Genomic DNA, 18,004 nt, shown 5'->3' on the forward strand with positions numbered 1-18,004 from the left:
TAGAGTACCATACCTTGCTGAAGGCTGGTCCCTGTACCTTCTTCTCCGTCTCAGATAGGAGCACACATGTGGCTCCACAGAACTAGATTCATGGGCCAAAACACATCACATGGCTCATTCCAGTCTGACTCCTAGCTCCATGGTTTTCAAGGAATCTCAATGATGTCTTAATTGGGCCTTTAACTTCTGCAAGGGAAGCATGCAATCCTATTCCACTGCCTGGTACTTATGCCTATAAAAGCTACCTGGGAATTCAGGAGTTTTAGACATGGTGAAAATGAGCAGACAGGAAACAGGGCAAGTTCCGAATAGGAGACAATGAGAGAGGGGAGCTGGAAGCAGACAAGTTCCAACAGGAGGAGGCAGTAGCAGCAACTCTAAATGGGACAACATATGGATTTTGAAGAAGCTGGATGAACAGTGGGAAAGTGGAAGGACGGAAAGGGTTAGGCCATGATGGGAGTGCTCTTAAAGGTGCTTTGCAAGGAGCTTGTGAGGATCCAACACCTTCAGAAGTCTCTGGGAAGACTTTAACAGCCAGGCTAGGAAAGGGATTCAGCACTGTTGGCTTCAACAAGGAGCTTTCACCATAATTGCCAGGCAGAATGGGAGATTAATAAAGAAAGCAGTCACCAGCACCCCACATCACAAAGCTGTCCTGTCCCTAACAGGCTGGTAATATCACACAGCATGGTGCATGCTAGACAGCCACTCAGATGACTCAGCAGCCTCAATGGAGCAGAAGTGTTGTGAGTGCCTCACTAAGCCTGGCAACTGGGAATGCTCACATAGTCCTGGGATTGGTGGGTTCTTTTTAAGTCCTTTGTGAGAGTCACCAGCTCCTCAGCTCCAGCATCTAGCTTCTGCTTTTGCCCTCCTTCCTACCCTAGCTGTGAGCTGAAGAATTCTTTCCCTTTATCTACCCTGTTTATTTGTAGGTATTTACAGAGGCAGATCGTTTTCCAACCCCTCCCCTCAAGTTACATTTATATAGGGTAGAAGTATCTCCTTCCAGCTCTTCTCCCATTTTACCAGTTTTGTTACCCTTCTTTGTATGCTCTAGCAGTTTGTCTCTCTTCTTCTAAATTGTGGAGACCAGAACTACACACAATAGTGTGGCAGGAGGGGGTCTAATCACTCCTGTCTCAGACTTGCTGTTTTCCAGAGAGCTCCCCCCCACACACACACTTTGCAGCTGTGTTATCTCCTGTCCCTGAGTGCAAAGGGTCAGTCACTCAGATTGATTCATGTTGATGGCTTGATATTCCCAGGATTTCTAGCTCACATGGTTGTCTGCAACTGCCATGTTTATTTCTTCTCCCTCCCAATCATAGGGAGTTCAGCCAATCTGATCACAAATCAGTTTTCCACCCCTCCCCAGTTTGTGTGAAGCCTCACTCCTTGTGTGAAGCCCAAGTAGACCCTGTCTCCCTTTTATCTCCATCCTGCCTCAGTAAGCGCACTGGAGGCCACCAAGACCAATTTTCAAAGTCAGCCCAGGGTGCTTGGTTATCAGATATTCCTGCCTCAACTCCCCTATTCTCAACCTGAGACAGACAACTGGTGGGTTCCTGTTTCTCTCCTCCCACCTTTTTCAGGGATCGAGACTTTCCCTGGCTCCCAGTCACCCACCCCCACAGCACGAAGGTTCTTCTCAGAGGTTTTGTGCTTTTTCTCCCTTGGCCCAGTCCTGCAGGTCTGGACAGATTCCATCCCCATTGCTCCACTTCCTCCTTTGTTCTTGGACTCTCCAAATATTGTCTCAGATTATTTCCCTGCTTCCTGCACAGGGTTCTCGGGTTCTCTTCCCACTGGTCACCTTTATATCAGAGACCTGCTCCCTTTATTTTCCTGAGGGTCTATTTTCCCCCGGTGAGTTTCCCATGTTTCTAAATATTCTGTCCAGAGATGCAGGAACCAAGGTTGGGGAGGAAGGGAACTTCCCTACCAGCAGTGCAGGATTCTCCCACATCTACGCAGAGAAGCAAAAGGGGGCAGAGAAACATCAGTGGGATTCTCCAATACTCCATTGCACAAGGGGAATGAAATTTTCTCCTGCACAGATGTCAGAACAGCAGGAATCAAGGAGAGGTTGGGTAGGGACACACAATTCAGTGGAGAAAGATTTCCCCACCTCCACTAGAGACAGAGGGGCCTGGATTCCCTTTGGATACTAGGTCATTTGAAGAAAAGTAATTCTTTCAAGTTGAGCTTTATCCTCCACTGGAATCTGAAATCCCAGGAGGTGAGTAAAGGAAGCAGCTACATTTCCTTGTGGTCTTAGGGAGAGCATTTCTGCATTCTAATTCTTTTCCTTCCTGCTAGGCCCACTGGGAACCCAGCTTTTCATCGGTTCCCATCTGTGCACTCAGCTAAACGGACACTGACATCAGCTGTCAGATGATCTTGCTCACAGGATCCCATAGCAACAGGTGAATGAATGACAGGAGTGTAGCTTAGAAGGGCTGCTTTCCCCTCCCCTCACGGAGCACCCAGGGTGGGTAACATTGCAGCCTGCAAGATGGAGGGAGTGCACACTAGTTCAGAACATACTCACACAGCACGTTTATTTTCTCCACCTATATACCTCAGTTATTTACTGGGCAGCTGTTCCTTTCACATGAGGAAGAGGACACTCCCGTCCCCTCACACAAACACAGTTCCTCCCACATGACCCCCAACCAGTCCCAAAAGCAAGAATGGCCTTGCCCAATGCCCCAGGTTAATGGATTCTGGCTCTGTGAGACCAGGGAATATGGGAGCCTCGGAGTCCGGAGCCCCCCAGCTACTAGCTCCTGAGCTCTGAAATCTGGGGACCATCAGCTCAAGCACCTTAGTAAACCTCAACTGTTGTGATGGTAAATGGAAAAGCATCTCATATAGTCAGGGCCACTGGGGCTCCTAAAAAGGAGCCAGGTGGTGAAGGAGACACACTGCCCAAGGGCAATTGATTTGAAGGGACGGTGGAGCAGAGAAGTAGGCTCGTTTGGCGTGTCTGTCTGTTCACAAGTTTTACATTTTAGTTCAAAACTATTTTCACCAGCTCAAACAGAATTAAATCAAAGTTAAAAAAAAAAAAAAAAAAAAAAGCATGCTGGGGACTAAACATGGGTATAGTTCAGAGCAAGCCTCCTCCTTGACTTCCACTCTGACTACAGCTGCCTCCACTAGTCCCATCCTGCGCTATCTATACATGTAGTCCTGACCAATAGCTCTCTATTATTCCAGAAATAGGCCTCAGTCAAAAAGGACAGTTAGCAGGTGGGAAACAAACCATAACGAACTCATTGTAAATCAGACACAGAGTTCTCAGGTCCGTAGAGGAAAGTTAAAGCCTTCATATTCAGCCTTCTCTCTCTCTCACTCACTCATACACACCCCCTCCTGCCTGCAGATACCTGCTAGTATGCGCGCACGCATATACACACAAATGGAGTTATTTCCTTACTGCAGCCATCTTCATCACTGTGGTCCCCACAGTCATTGTCACCATCACACTGCCACTGAGCTGGGATGCATGTGCACTCGCCGAAGGCACTGACTGCACAAGTAAAGTGATTGCGTCCACAGGAACAGTCAGTGCTGCTTATTACACCTGCACGGGGAGAGAAAGAAAATAACCAGATGATCAGAGAGAGGGAGAAAGGACCCCATTGTTTTAACATAAGCGCACCAGCTTCCAAACAACGTCACAATTATTCTCCACATACACAATACACATGCACACGTGTGCAAACACATATACAACCCATTGCAAAAAGAAAAACACCTTCTATCCTTGGTCTCAATGATGTGCATAGATTCCCGGAGTGACACTATCTGGAGGTAACACCACAAAGCAAGCAGCCAGAAAGAGGCCTAGGGATCAGCATAGCAGGCAGATATTTGGGCTTCCTTAAATTTAATTGTAATTGCCACTTTGTCACCAGTGCATCTTTGTTATTTACTTGAGTCTAGTTCATCTAAGAGCAGACCTCTATGGATTTAAAACAGTGCACTATAATTCATCTGCTGACGTTTGCTGTCGCACCTCATTGTGGTGCTCATGGAAACAAGAGAAGAACACGGGACCCATTTAAGAGAAAACGGAACAGAAGTAAACATGGGTGGAATCTTCCACAAGATCTGTAACAGTGAGATGGGTGAGGCTCTGGCATCAACTTCCAAGAGATAAGGTGGAAGCCCTGCAACCTAGGACCAGAGATGGGAAGACAAAAGCCATAGAGAACAGACTATAGGGAATATTCCATGACTAGACCCGAAGGAATGGGTGGACAAGATGGCTTAATAGGCATTTGCATCTTTAATTTCTATGATTTGTGAATTAAGAACTCTTCCAATTTTATCCCAAGTCTTGCGATATTGTGCGGGGTGCTAAACAATCACATGATTTTCTGATTTCTGCCTTCAATCTTATGAAGTTTTATCCTTATCCAAAATGGCCACCAGTCTCACTGATGATAATGGGAAATGAAACCACAGACTGCCCTCAGCAAGTTGGCCATCATGTCCCTTTAATCTTTGCCTGTGAAAGTGACACTGTCCCCAGGAAAGATGGTCACCATCTCCCAGGAGAATGCAGAGGAGGCAGGAATGAAACTATAGTGACAGCAAGGAGGGTGAATCTGTTACATAACAGAGTGTTGCCTACACTTGTAATATTTGATATTTTACTTAAAGCCCTCCTGGCATCTCAATTACATGAGCATCTCAGTTTCTAACCTATTGGGGAGAAACGCGTTGACATGAGACTCAAGTGCATCCTAAGAGCTTACAAACCAGGAGAGAAATATAAATAAAACTTTAAAATAAAAGTCTCATGATCTCTACGGGCCTAGCTCATGATATTGAACATTTGGGTTTGCAATACTGGAAATGGGACAGGAAACTATATGGAGTCAGGGGAATGTGGGGAGCCCGAGCAACAGAGGGTTGTGCTTAGGGAACATAACATGGCAGAAAAGGAGAATGTGAATGGTAGGAAGCTGTGAGGGGAAAGGAAGGGAAGTATAGGAGGGGCAAGAGAGATCAAGTGGGGCAGCCAAGCTAGGGAGGGGTACAGAGTGGCAGTTCCCCACCCCCTCAGCAACAGGAGGGGATAAACAGAGCCCCCTTTGAGCAGTGAACAGGGAGGATTGCATTTGTGTATGGGGGTATATTTAAAGCTCAGTTTTGAACCTAAGATGATGGCGCACAAATTGGGGAAGGGGCTGGTCTTCTCTTCCAGGTGAAAAATCAGAAGGGAGGCAAAAACCAACATGATTATTAATTTTTAAATATCTCAATTTTTAAACTAATCTCATGAATTTTGAGGGTCTGATGCATGATTTTTGAACATATGAGCTGGCAATACTGAACACTTGCAGCAGACGTCCCAGCCCCCCCTCACACATACAGAGCACTCCAGAATGACTTAGTAGGAAGGAAAACAAAGGAGGCCATCAGACCCAGACAGTGCGGAGCTAGGGTTGCCAGGTGGACCTCTAAAAATCCAGTCAGCGGCACCGCAGGGCTTAGGCAGGCTCCCTGCCTGCCCTGGCTCCGCGCTACTCCTGGAAGCGGCCGGCATGTCCAGTCCCTAGGCACAGTGGTGGCCACAGGGGCTCCACGCACTGCTCCCGCCCCAAGCGCCAGCTCCGTAGCTCCCATTGGCAGAGAGGCGCAGCGCATGGAGCCACCTGGCCACCCCTGTGCCTAGGAGCCAGAGGGAGCTACCGGTTGCTTCTGGGAGCCACCTAAGGTGGGTGCCACCCAGAGCCTGCACCTCTCACCCCCTGCCCCAGCCCTCCTGCACCCCAACCCCACATCCCCGGCCTCACTCCAAAGCCCGCACCCCCAGCTGGAGCCCTCACCCCCTCCTGCACCCCAACCCCCTGCCCCAGCCCAGTGAAAGTGAGTGAGGGTGGGGAAGCATGAGTGACAGAGGGAGGGGAGATGGAGTGAGCGGGGGTGGGGCAAATGTGCTCAGTTTTGTTTGATTAAAAAGTTGCCAGCCCTACGCTGAGCTGATCAGCAACACCAGCAATGGGGGTTCCATGCTATCTAAAGTCAAACACCTACTAGTCCTCTACAGAATCCTTAAAGGAAAAAAAGAGGGTTGATAAGATCTGAACTTTTAGTGTATCTGTTTTAAATTAAAGACTCCTAGACCTTCTTTAATAGACCATAAGGAGAGTTGTGGGGAGGAGAGAAGACATACAAGCTTTTCCTCCCTCCCCTGCTTCCTTTGCACATCATTTTTAAAAGGCTTCATGGAAACATGTTCTGAGAAGGAATTTTAAAGAATAGAGAAATAGTCAACATTTGGTGCAAAAAGGAAAGAAAAAAATGCTTCAAGAGTAAAGCGCTGGGACAAAGATGAGAGAGTGGGAAAAGGAGACCAAGGGAATGATGAGGTGGGAATTGATAGCAGAGCAAAGGGGTGGGGGAAGAACACAGAAATGTAGGCATTAGCTGAGTATTACAGAGCCCTGAAAATGAGGCCAAGCTAAGAAACTTGAGCATGATTCAGAAGGTGGGGAAAGCCAGGGACGGTGTTCAAACAGGAAAGCAAGATGTCATCCATGGAACTTGCCTGACTATTGGAAGATAATCATTTGGGGTAAATAATCAGCTTGCCAATTCAAAATTAAGTTTACAAGAACAAGCACCCCCTTCAAAGCTCTTCACCAACCCACACTGTGATAGAAAAACACTCAAACTGGAAACTTATGAAAATTCAGGGCAAACCGTCTTCTGCTGGCAGCCTACCACTACTTAGAAAGGCAGAAACCTATTGCATTTTGTCTCTGTGCTCTCAAGTTGACCTTACCTAACCCCTTTCTATGGTCAACTTCACAGAGCACCAATTATTCTACCATTTTGCCCAACATTACCTGGCAACTTATCTGAGCTAGTCTGAACTCTGACTGTGCTCTAAGGGAAGACACAGCAGCACCTCCAGCTTCCTGCTCCCATACAGCAACAATCTGGGAGGTAAAGGAAAGTGGATGAGATTTTATAGTTTCAGTGTTGTCCCCTTCTCCACAAAAAAACAGAATAAAAACAAATTGAACAGAGGGCTAAGCCTAGAGCAAGTTTGAGCCAGCCAATTTGAGGTGGCATCTGCCAACCACAACAAGTAAAGCGTCAAGACAGGCAACTCCCAAACTTGGGGGGAAACTTTTACAAATTATTTTTAGATGAATGGCCAATCAGAGGTTTATTTTTATGGGGCATTAGTTTTGCTGCCAAATATCAAGATGGTGATGGAGCTTAGAGAGCTGAAGGGGAATAACTGTCTAGTAACATTAAGAATTCACTGTGTGTGCTGCAACTTAGTCTGCTGTATTCCCAATTTTATTATTATCTTTAAAGTTAAACTCTTCTATTAATCATAGAAATGTAGGGCTGGGAGGGACCTCGAGAAGTCATCAAGTCCAGCCCCCTGTGCTGAGGCAGGACAACATACAGCTAGACCATCCCTGACAAGAGATTGTCCAAGTAAATGTGCTTTGCTTGGCCTAAACTGAAAAATAGTTGAGCCATGTGCCTTTTATGATCTTCAGCGGCCTAATATTTTGTGGTTTGCGATCTTTTGTTTTACTGGCCTTGTGGTTATTGCTAAGTGCCTTTTATAAACCCCACTTTACCCTGACAACACTGCAAGCTGAGGACACTGCACCCTTGTACAGATACAACAACCACCTGCCCCCAAGACTGAGAAATAGGCTTAAATTTTTGTACATAACTAATCACAATTAATTTGTGTAAAAGAACTAACCACAGATAGATGGACAATATCTCTCTTCTACAAACACAAAAGGTAAAATCCCCCCTTCCCCTCCGAAGTCAATGAGAGTTTTGTCCTTGATTTCAATGAGGCAGGATTTCAGCCTCCATGTCCAACACTCTGCTCTAGCCTCTCACATACAGCATATCCGGAACTTTATTGCTGCTCCCCCCGTAACAGGAGACACCAAGAAGACTGGGAGGAACAGTCTCCTAATCCCTAGAGTACCAAATTACCTTGAGGAAAAGTAGAAAGAGTGCAGTGGGTGTGAGGAGATTCAATGAAGCGTCATTCCTTGCTGATGAGTGCTCTCTCTAAAAATAGGGCATATGTGATAGGAAACTAACCAAGTGCACATCAGTGTGGAACATGACCCGTCTCACGTTTCAATCCCAATCAGCTAGAGGAATCTGGAAATGGGCCGGAAGTCAGGGTGTCTCCCCTCCGGGCAACTAAATAAGCAACAAGGCAGAAACATCCCCTTATAACCACATTAGAATGTCACTCACTTGGGCTACTGCAGACTCCTCTACAACAACAGGAACACACACTGGCATCCCCAATCTTGACTTTGCTAAACATTTATCTAGAACTTTTCATTGTCAAGGAGACCCAGACACTATTGACTCTCTATACATAAGAGTCACTTCACCTGTCTCTGAAGCAAAATGGAAACTGTTTAACAGCACATAGAAACCCCCTAGCTACAGGAAGATGGTAAGAATATTGACTCAGTTGGTGGGCTAACTGCACCTTTGACCCCTCCTGCTCTCTTTAAGAGCACCACCTCGGGTTTTGGGCCTCAAGCGGTCACCTCTCTAGGGGTAGAGTCACACAATTTTCCCATTCTTAGACCTGGGCTGCAGTCCTCAGCAGGACAGACTTATTTTCAGTGCCTAAAGTTCTCTTCCCTCCAAGAGCAACGATAGTGGTGCCCAGTAATCAAGCAACCTTCTTCAAGCAAAATTTTATTTATTTAGAATGAAAGCATTATATAGAGAAAACAGATATAAAAAACAATCAACCATCCTATATGCAGACCTATCTACCTAGAGTTTACCATCCAAAAAGCAGACTAAACAAACTCAGAGAATTGGTAGATAAGGTGGCATAGGAAGAAAATTTAAGGGAAAAAGGAGTTCAGGAGAACTGGCAGTTTCTCAAGGAGACAATATTAAAAGGTACCACTGCAAAGTATCCCAATGCAAAGGAAATGCTGGGAAGAACAGAGGCCATCAGCACTCCATCAGGAGATCTTTAATGACCTGAAATCAAAAAGGAATTCTACAAAAAGTGGAAACATGGATGAATTGCTAAGGACTACAGAACAATAGCACAAGCATGTAGGGACAAAATCAAAAAGCCTAAGGCACAACATGACCCTTGCTAGGTGTAACTCATAATAAGGCAGTGACAAGAGATTCTTTAAATACATTAGGAGCAAGAAAAAGATGAAGGAAAATGTAGCAGGGAAGGAGAGCTAATAACTGATTATATCAATAAAGCTGAGGTGTTTCATGCCTATTTTGCTTCAGTCTGCACTAAAACGGTTAATAGCAACTGGATACTCAACACAATTAATACGAATGACAAGGAAGAAGGAACACAGGCCAAAATTGGGAAAGAACAGGTTAAAGACTATTGAGATAAGTTAGATGTATTCAGGATGGCAGAGCTTGATGAAATTCATCCTAGGGTCCTTAAGCAACAAGCTAAAGCAACCTTGGAACCATTAGTAATCATCTTTGAAAACTCCTGGCAGATGGGTGAGGCCCCAAAAGACTGGGCAAACATAGTGCCTATCTTTACTTCATTTGAGAAAGAAAAATCAAATGCACAACTACAAATCAAGATAAATATGAGTCAACAGTGTAACACTGTTGCAAAAAAAGGAAACATCATTCTGGGATTATTAGTGTTGTAAGCAAGACACAAGAAGTAATTCTTCAACTCTACTCCACGCTGATTAGGCCTCAGTTGGAGTATTGTGTCCAGTTCTGGGTGCCACATTTTAGGGAAGATGTGGACAATTCTGAGAAAGTCCAGAGAAGAGCAACAAAAATGATTACAGGTCTAGAAAACCTGACCTATGAGGGAAATTGAAAAAATTTCAAATTTTTTGTTTAGTCTGGAAAAGAGAAGACTGAGAAAGGACATGATAATTTTTCAAGTATGTAAAAGACTGTTAAAAAAAAAAAGGAAGAAAAATTGTTTTTGTTAACCTCTGAGGATAGGACAAGAAGCAATAGGCTTAAATTGCAGCAAGGGCAGTCTAGGTTGGACGTTAAGAAAAACTTCCTAGCTGTCAGAGTGGTCAAGCATTGGAATAAACTGCCTAGGGAGGTGGTGGAATCTCAGATATTGGAGATTTTTAAGAGCAGGTTAGGCAAACACCTGTCAGGGATCGATCTAAATACTTAGTCCTGCTATGAGTCCAGGGGACTGGACTAGATAACCTCTGTATGATTCTAAAGTGGGGAATAGCTGGCCATGTGGTAGTACTGTTGAAAAGGATCTGGAGGTTATAGAGGATTACAAATTGAATATCAGTGAACAACGTGATGCACTACAAAAAGACTAATGTTCTGGGGTGAATTAGCAAGAGTGTCATATGTAAGACACTGAATGTAATTGTTAGGCTCTACTCAGCTCTGGTGAGGCCTCAGCTGAAGTATTGAGTCCAATTCTGGGCACATATAGCAAATATATGGACAAAATGGAGAGAGAGTCAAGAGGAGAGCAACAACGATAAAAGGTTTAGAAAACCTGACCTATGAAGGAAGGTTACAAAAAACTGGACACGTTTAGCCTTGAGAAAAGACGACCGACTGGGGACCTGACTCCAGTCTTCCAATATGTTAAGGGCTGTTATAAAGAGGACGGTGATCAACTGTTCTCCATGCATTACCTAGGGAGGTGGTAGAATCTCCTTCCTTAGAAGTTTTTAAGGTCAGGCTTGACAAAACCCTGGCTGGGATGATTTAATTGGGGATTGGTCCTGCTTTGAGCAGGGGGTTGGACTAGATGACCTCCTGAGGTCCCTTCCAACCCTGATATTCTATGATTCCACCGAAGGTAGGACAAATAGTAACTGGCTTAATCTGCAGAAAGGGAAATTTAGTTTAGATATTAGGAAAATCTAACTATAGTGGTAGTTAAGCTCTGGACTAGGCTTCCAAGAGCTCATGGATTCCCCATCACTGGAGGTTTTTCAAAACAGGTTGGAGAAACGCCGGTCAAGGATGGTCTAGGTTTACTTGGTCCTGCCTCAGAGCAGGGGGCTGGACTTGACTTTTCAATGTCCCTGCCAGCCCTACAGTTTTATGATTCTACTCCTCTCATGTTAGTCTAGCAGGACCAACTTCTTCAGAGCTTCTCAGTGTCAACCCGTCCCCTTGAACAGTCCCTGACAACTGATCCCCTCTTCCTCTCCTGAGAGAGCTTTTTAACTTGTTTAGTGTCCTGTTGATCTTTAGTTTCGCAGCCTGGCAAAACAGCTGTGCAACATCAGGCTGAAGCCTGGAAGCATGCCATTGTCCTGTAATTACACCTCAATGTGTGTTGGTAGGTTTGCTTTTCTCTAGCTCCTGTGTTGCTTTCCTGGTTGTTTCCCTCCTCCCCATCCCAGTTCCCTATTAAGCTAGATCAATACATTCATAGAGGAAAGTCTTATAACCCAACATACAATAACTTTCCCTTACTGACCAGGTCACATACAGCGTTCATAAAGTTATTACATTTCAGTAGTCTGGGATTATTACATAGCAGCTCCACATCCATCACAAAAAATACATCCATTGCAGGGGAATTTAGGGACTCAGAATGTAATCACCCAGACTGGATTTTGCAGCCCCCCGTTTTATTAGAGGTGCCCTTTTTCAGATGAGATTAAAAGTCTTGCTTCATTTAACTTCCCATGGCCCTTTTCCTTCCAAGGGTAGGGATATTAATTCCAATTTCAGCAAGAACATAAGAACAGCCATACTGGGTCAGAAAAAAGGTCCATCTAGCCCAGTATCCTGTCTTCCGACAGTGGCCAATGCCAGGTGCCCCAGAGGGAATGAACAGAACAACAGAGATTATGTGGCTACTCTCATTTCCAATCTGTTGCTGGTTCATCTTCCATAGACTGTTGCTTAAAAAAGTTCCCCATCTGCGGAGGCTGGCCTCTGAAGTTAATAGCTAGTTGGCTGATCAACTCTTTGTCAAGATGTGGAAGCTCACTCTGGAACGGTAGCATTTTCTAGTAAGCCCTGAATAAGGTTGAAGTTGCCTCATGTGGACATGGGCTGAGGGTAGCACATGTAATGATGCTGCTATGGATCCTAGGTGGGTCCTCAGGAGTACCCACATTCCTTACTCCCAGACACACATGACCAAGTGAGTAAGCAGGGTACTGCTTCCCTCCCACCCCCCCAAAAACAACACCTTTTTAGTTATCTATTTCAACCTAACATGACTCTACAGAAACTGGCAGACAACAATTTTGCTTGTTGGGTAGGAGTGATGCATTTACCCATAATTAGCTAATCGCTATGTTCTGGGTACACATACATCTATACCTTTCATAGTATTGCTAATCTGAGAGATTTTTGGTGAGATGGGATGAGAGTACTGATATGATGCTCTGAAAATCCAGAGAAGACAGTATCTGCCTGGGTTTATTGCCTGTATAAACTATTCAGTTTTGAACCACATGGATCTAGGAAGAACAATCATTCTTTAGGTCCAAGACAGAGTGTCACACACAACCTCCACAATGGACAAAACATTTACCTTCACTTGGTGCACTAGAGCAAAATGTTAATGGCATACTGACTTTTGTCTGACACATCTCATCACTAGAAACACACAAACAAATTGGAGAGAAGCTGAAAGAAAATATTATGGGGAGAGGGGAAAAAAACTAAATATGTATAAAGTCTCTGGAGAATGGGGGGGGGGGAGGGGAGGAGAGGGTGTTACAGGCTAGCTGACCCATTAAGGAGAGTCAGGCCCAGCCTCACTTGTGATGGCTGAGATCCCCCACCCCACTGATCCTGATAGGCTAGAGATCAAAAGACCTTGTTCAATTATTAGGCCCAGCTGAGAACAAGAGTCCTTTATTTCATTATTTGTTTTGGACTGACTTTGGACTCTGTTACTCTGGATGGGAGTTGAACGCTTGTAATGACCTGACTGGAGGGTGAGCCACCAGAGAGGGCTGGTAACACAGTACGGGAAACTGAGGCACAGCAGCTGCAGTGCTTTGCTCACTATGAGGAGTCACACTGCTGTGACAGTGAGATAACATGCTAAAATATTTGAAGCATCTGAACCCCTTATTGGGAAACCCCAAAGTAGACACTGCAAAACCTGCCTTACAAGAGAAGCTATCCTTTTAGCAGGAGTGTCTCTGACACTCCCCTCAGAACACAAAATTGAGGCAGTGGTGCTTGAAGCCTTTGAAACTATTGGCCTGTCCCTACAAGTGGTACATTAGAATGAAAGTTATACAAACTTCTTAATCAGATATCAAATCTCTGGAGGCCAGGGTACATGCAGGCAAAGTTAGTTCAGCTTCTCCCACTACTAAAACATCTTGGTGGCCTTTATCAGTGAGCAATGCCCCTTCTGACATCAGAATGTGTTGGTTTAATGTTCCTTCTCCACTGGCTGCCAGTAGAGCTCTCTGTTTAAACAATGGTCAACAAATCTCTCTTCTAAAGCTGGATTAACTGTACTCTCCTTCAGTGGAAAACTGCTATTTGGGGAAGAGAGGAAAAATCCAAAATGTTCAGTCTCCCTCAAGATAGGCAAGCAAAGAAAGTATAGCCATTTACTATAGAAACTGATTCAGGGAAACAACTTCCTACAGACCAGGAAGGGAATTTCATTCCAACCTAACTATGCTCAGGGCAATTCAAAGATCAGAGAACTGCCCTAACCTCAAGAGACAAATTGCATGATGCAAAACCAAGCCCAGCTCTTAACAGGGGACGACTACAAAACTATTCTGGTATAGGCCTGCAGTTACCTATAGGTGCTACAAACACTGGTAGAGGGGCATGCTACAGAATTTGCCCCAGAGCCTTACTGAAAACATGAATTCTAGCCATGCTTCAAATAAGCTGTCAAGCAATTGTGGGATCTTGTAACAGAGAAATGAAAAAGGCCTTTTAGACCTTCAACTGAACTTTTCTGGTGTCTTGTCAAGTGTAATTTTATATACTGCCAGCAGTGAGGCTTCCACACCTTCCCTGGCTCTCACACTTTACTATCAGAACTCTGTTTTATTTATTTAATCAAAAATATTGCCTAATTTTTTCGACTTTTATCTTCAGCCTATTACTCTTAGTACAACTGTCATCCAGGGCCAAGTTCAGCAGGTCTGGGTTATAATATAAGGAAGACAGGTGCAACAAGATTGCAGTCAATTAAGATTTGAGAGCAGCAAAAGAACATAGGAGTTAATGCTAACAAAAGGGATTCAGAGGAAGTGGAGACAGATTCTTACGAGTACTTTTAAGAGTAAACAAATATAAGAAAAACTGGAGGGAGTAGAATTAATGACTAAAGGGGAAAAGAGACAGGAGGCTTTTTAAAAATAGATCTTAAAAATAAATAAGTCTAGACACTTAGGGCCCAATCCTGCTCTCACTGAATTGCCACCAACTTCAGTGGAAGACAGAGCCAGCAGTTAGCGAATAATGAAGAGCTTATAGAAAGAGCTATTGGTAAAGAGCAGATAGGGGAATATTTGGAAAATGTGAACATAAGCCTCAAGAACTAAATGCTCAAGAGGTGGGGATGACTTAGAGTTGCTTTCTTCTCCCTTTACGTTATATACTCACACCCTGTGAGAGAGAACACTGGAACTCAAGACTCCTAAATTCTAGTCCCACTTCTTCCACTGACTCAGCGCAATATCTTGGGCAAATTATTTCTTTTCATCTGTAAAATATACTACTTCAGCAGGACGCCTGCCTTAAGGCTTAATGCTTGTAAAGTACTTTGGTATCCCTGAATGAAAGGTACTATAGAAGGGTCGATCATCATCACTATAAAGTCCTCCTATTCACAAAACTAATTCAACTTGTCTTGGTTATGAACCCACATGATCAAACTCTGGCTAAAGGACCACAAACAAAGGGAAATGAGAAGTGGCAACATGTCAAGCTGGGGGGGTGGGGGGGGTGGAAGTGCTAGTAGATGCCATCGGGAACAGTGTTAGATCAAGTCTTATTTAATATCTTCATTAGTGATCTGGAGGAGAATAAATGGCACGTTAAAGAAGTCTGCAGTTGATACCAAAATAGGACTTGCTGCAAACACCACTGAAGACTGAAAAGTAATACAAAAGGGACCTGAAAAGATTAGAAATATGGGCAGGAAATTAAGATTCAACCTAGAAAAAAAATGCAGCTAATGCATCTGGTAGAAAATAATTTGAAACAGACTCTCAAATACTCTGAGGGAAGTAAAAATCTGGAAAGCAGCAATGCTTAGAGAAACTAAGGCGAGACAATGGACAAGTTAGACATGGGTTTACAGTACAATACTGAAGCCAGAAAATAGATATGAGCTACATATGCAGAGGCCTGGCATCAGGGACCTGAGAGGTCCCTCCCTAAATAGATCTGAAATAAAATATTCAATTCTAGATACCTCAGCACCAGAAAAATGTAGAGAAAGTGGAGGGAATTCTTAGAACAAAATTAATCAGAGTGCTGAAGGGGTTTCAGAGAAAAAACATAGTATATAGCTTGGGTTAAGTGACAACTAAGGGAAGACATAGCAATAACCATCTACAAATATCTGAAGAGGTTAATACCAATAAAGGAGAGGGATTATTCAGGGTGATCACAGGGATAAAATTATGAGTAAGGAAGTGCAATAAAGCAAGGGAACATTTAGGCTGAACAGCAACATTCCCTATTCCTGACTGTGAGATGCATTAGGTTGTGGTATTGTCTCCCTAGGGAAAGGATGGAAGTCCCATTACTTGAGCTACTTAAGACTAAACTGGACAAAGCACCTGGAGAAGAGACTGTAGAAAACAATCTTGCCTTGCAACGGCTCGAAGGGAAGTGTGGAGTGTGAAAGAGGGATGGACTATATAAAAACAATATAAGAAGTTTTCCGTATCAACTAGGCAACAGCTGAACCTGCTGCTCCAAATAACTGGTGTGGCAAGGCCCATTTATTTAGAGGAAAATAAAGTCAGTCACTCAAAAGTTCAGACAGTTCCATCTCCACACATTGCCTGGAAAGAGCTAAATCCAAGAGTCTGGACGAGTCTAAAAGAACCAAAAGAAACTCCTTCGTTCTTTAGTTCCCTACTTCTCTTGACGTAGGAGTGCACAATTCATGGATCTTTTCTCTACATTTAGTTGCCACTGAATGATAGAAAATTTGCATTGTTATATGGGTTTTAACAAGGTATCTCACTTCGGTCCAGTTAAAAAGGCCTCCACTGTCACTCTAACTGTGCCAAATACAACTAAATGTCACATGACTCACAACCCAGGTCTTAGAGTAGCAGCCATGTTAGTCTGTATCCACAAAAAGAAAAAAAAAAGGACTTATGGCACCTTAGAGACTAACAAATTTATTTGAGCATAAGCTTCCGTGAGCTACAGCTCACTTCATCGGATCATCTGATGAAGTGAGCTGTAGCTCACAAAAGCTTATGCTCAAATAAATTTGTTAGTCTCTAAGGTGCCACAAGTCCTTTTTTTTCTTTTAACCCAGGTCTTGTTAGCTGGCTCCAAATGCTTGCCAAGGGATACTCTCCATCCAAGCAGTCCAACACAATACCAGCCTCTCAAACCAGTCTTCAAGCATCATGAGTTTGGAGAGTTATAAATCCAATGACAATCATAGAATATCAGGGTTGGAAGGGACCTCAGGAGGTCATCTAGTCTAACCCCCTGCTCAAAGCAGGACCAATCCCCAATTTTTGCCCCAGATCCCTAAATGGCCCCCTCAAGGATTGAACTCACAACCCTGGGTTTAGCAGACCAATGCTCAAACCACTGAGCTATCCCTCCCCCACCCCCACCACCACTGAGCTATCCCTCCACCCCAATATCAATGAGCAAATCTTTTTTCTAGAACCAGAACCTCTATCCTTCAGAGAAGAATTTGGCATGCCTGAAATACCCTAGTCTTCAAGGCTGAACTATCATCACTCTCTTCTCAAGAGTTTCTGATAGCATTAGATCCTGAATAAGACAGTTTACATCCTCACAGTTTCTCCGTAGAATGCATCACTCAAAAACTTACACTGGGGCCCATTAATTTCTGTATCAGGTTTAATATTTAGTTTCGTACCTCCAAGGTACTCACTGGCTGAGGTCCAGCTTCTTCAATCTTTTATCACCACGTATTTACACTCATTCACTGAGGCCAGACTCAGTTGGCTACTTGCTTCGTCCTACATAGAACCTTTGAGTTCCAGAGAGTAAGAGAATTATGTTTCCTGCATGTAGAATGTACTTCCTATTGCTAATAGACATACTGCTGTCTTGACATTAGGTTTGCTGCAGCTTTTGCCTTCTCTTAAGCATAAACCATTTTATAACATATAGCTCATACAAAGCACTCAGCGACTCTTGAAGGATACTGCAGAGAAATGCCTTTTACTTTAAGCCATGAGCGGCTTTTTCTTGCTTCGTTACAAGCTCCTGTGAAATGCAACCAGTAACTATTTCCTACCACACAAACACAGCATTGCAACTAAACATCTCAGGGACAGATCTTACATGGCCACCCAAAATGATAAATGACTTTCACACAGTACCATTTAATGTGTCTCAGTGGAGTGGTCATGAGCCACCAATTGAAAAGAGGTAAACATGAAAAGATTACTTCTGTACAATGTGGTCCAGAGCTGTCACCACCAGCCTCTGGAAACATCAGCCAGAGAACTCATAGTCAGGACATCACCTGCAAGACAGAATGTAAGTGATTCAATCCCTAAAAATTCAAACACAACTGAATGTCTCCTAACTCTAACCCAGTACTAACTACCTTGCAAGTTAGCCAGTCACCTCAGCAACGTGATACAGTGACCATCTATCTCTTCCACTCAGATGTTGTTTACCCCAAGCCTCCCAACCAGCATGGGACAGCAAACAGTAAAGTCACCCACTGCTCATTCCCACTCATGAAAAGACAGTCAAGTTAAATTAATAATTAACCATTCTTCCAACTTACACTATTAGGAGACCTTATCAGACATTGGACAAC

At 43.9% G+C, this 18,004-nt stretch overlaps 1 protein-coding gene across 3 annotated transcripts in view; it reads right to left on the bottom strand.

Annotated features, from left to right (window-relative positions):
- The window catches only part of LRP4 (LDL receptor related protein 4), a 104,765-nt gene that overhangs the window by 52,914 nt on the left and 33,847 nt on the right, over positions 1–18,004 (bottom strand). For all 3 annotated transcript variants that reach the window (XM_073348231.1, XM_073348230.1, XM_073348229.1), the window contains exon 2: positions 3,449–3,595. In XM_073348231.1, the coding sequence (XP_073204332.1) occupies positions 3,449–3,595 (147 nt within the window). The remainder of the gene's footprint in view (positions 1–3,448; positions 3,596–18,004) is intronic.

Source organism: Lepidochelys kempii, chromosome 6 (genome assembly GCF_965140265.1).
Source record: "Lepidochelys kempii isolate rLepKem1 chromosome 6, rLepKem1.hap2, whole genome shotgun sequence".
NCBI lineage: Eukaryota > Metazoa > Chordata > Testudines > Cheloniidae > Lepidochelys > Lepidochelys kempii.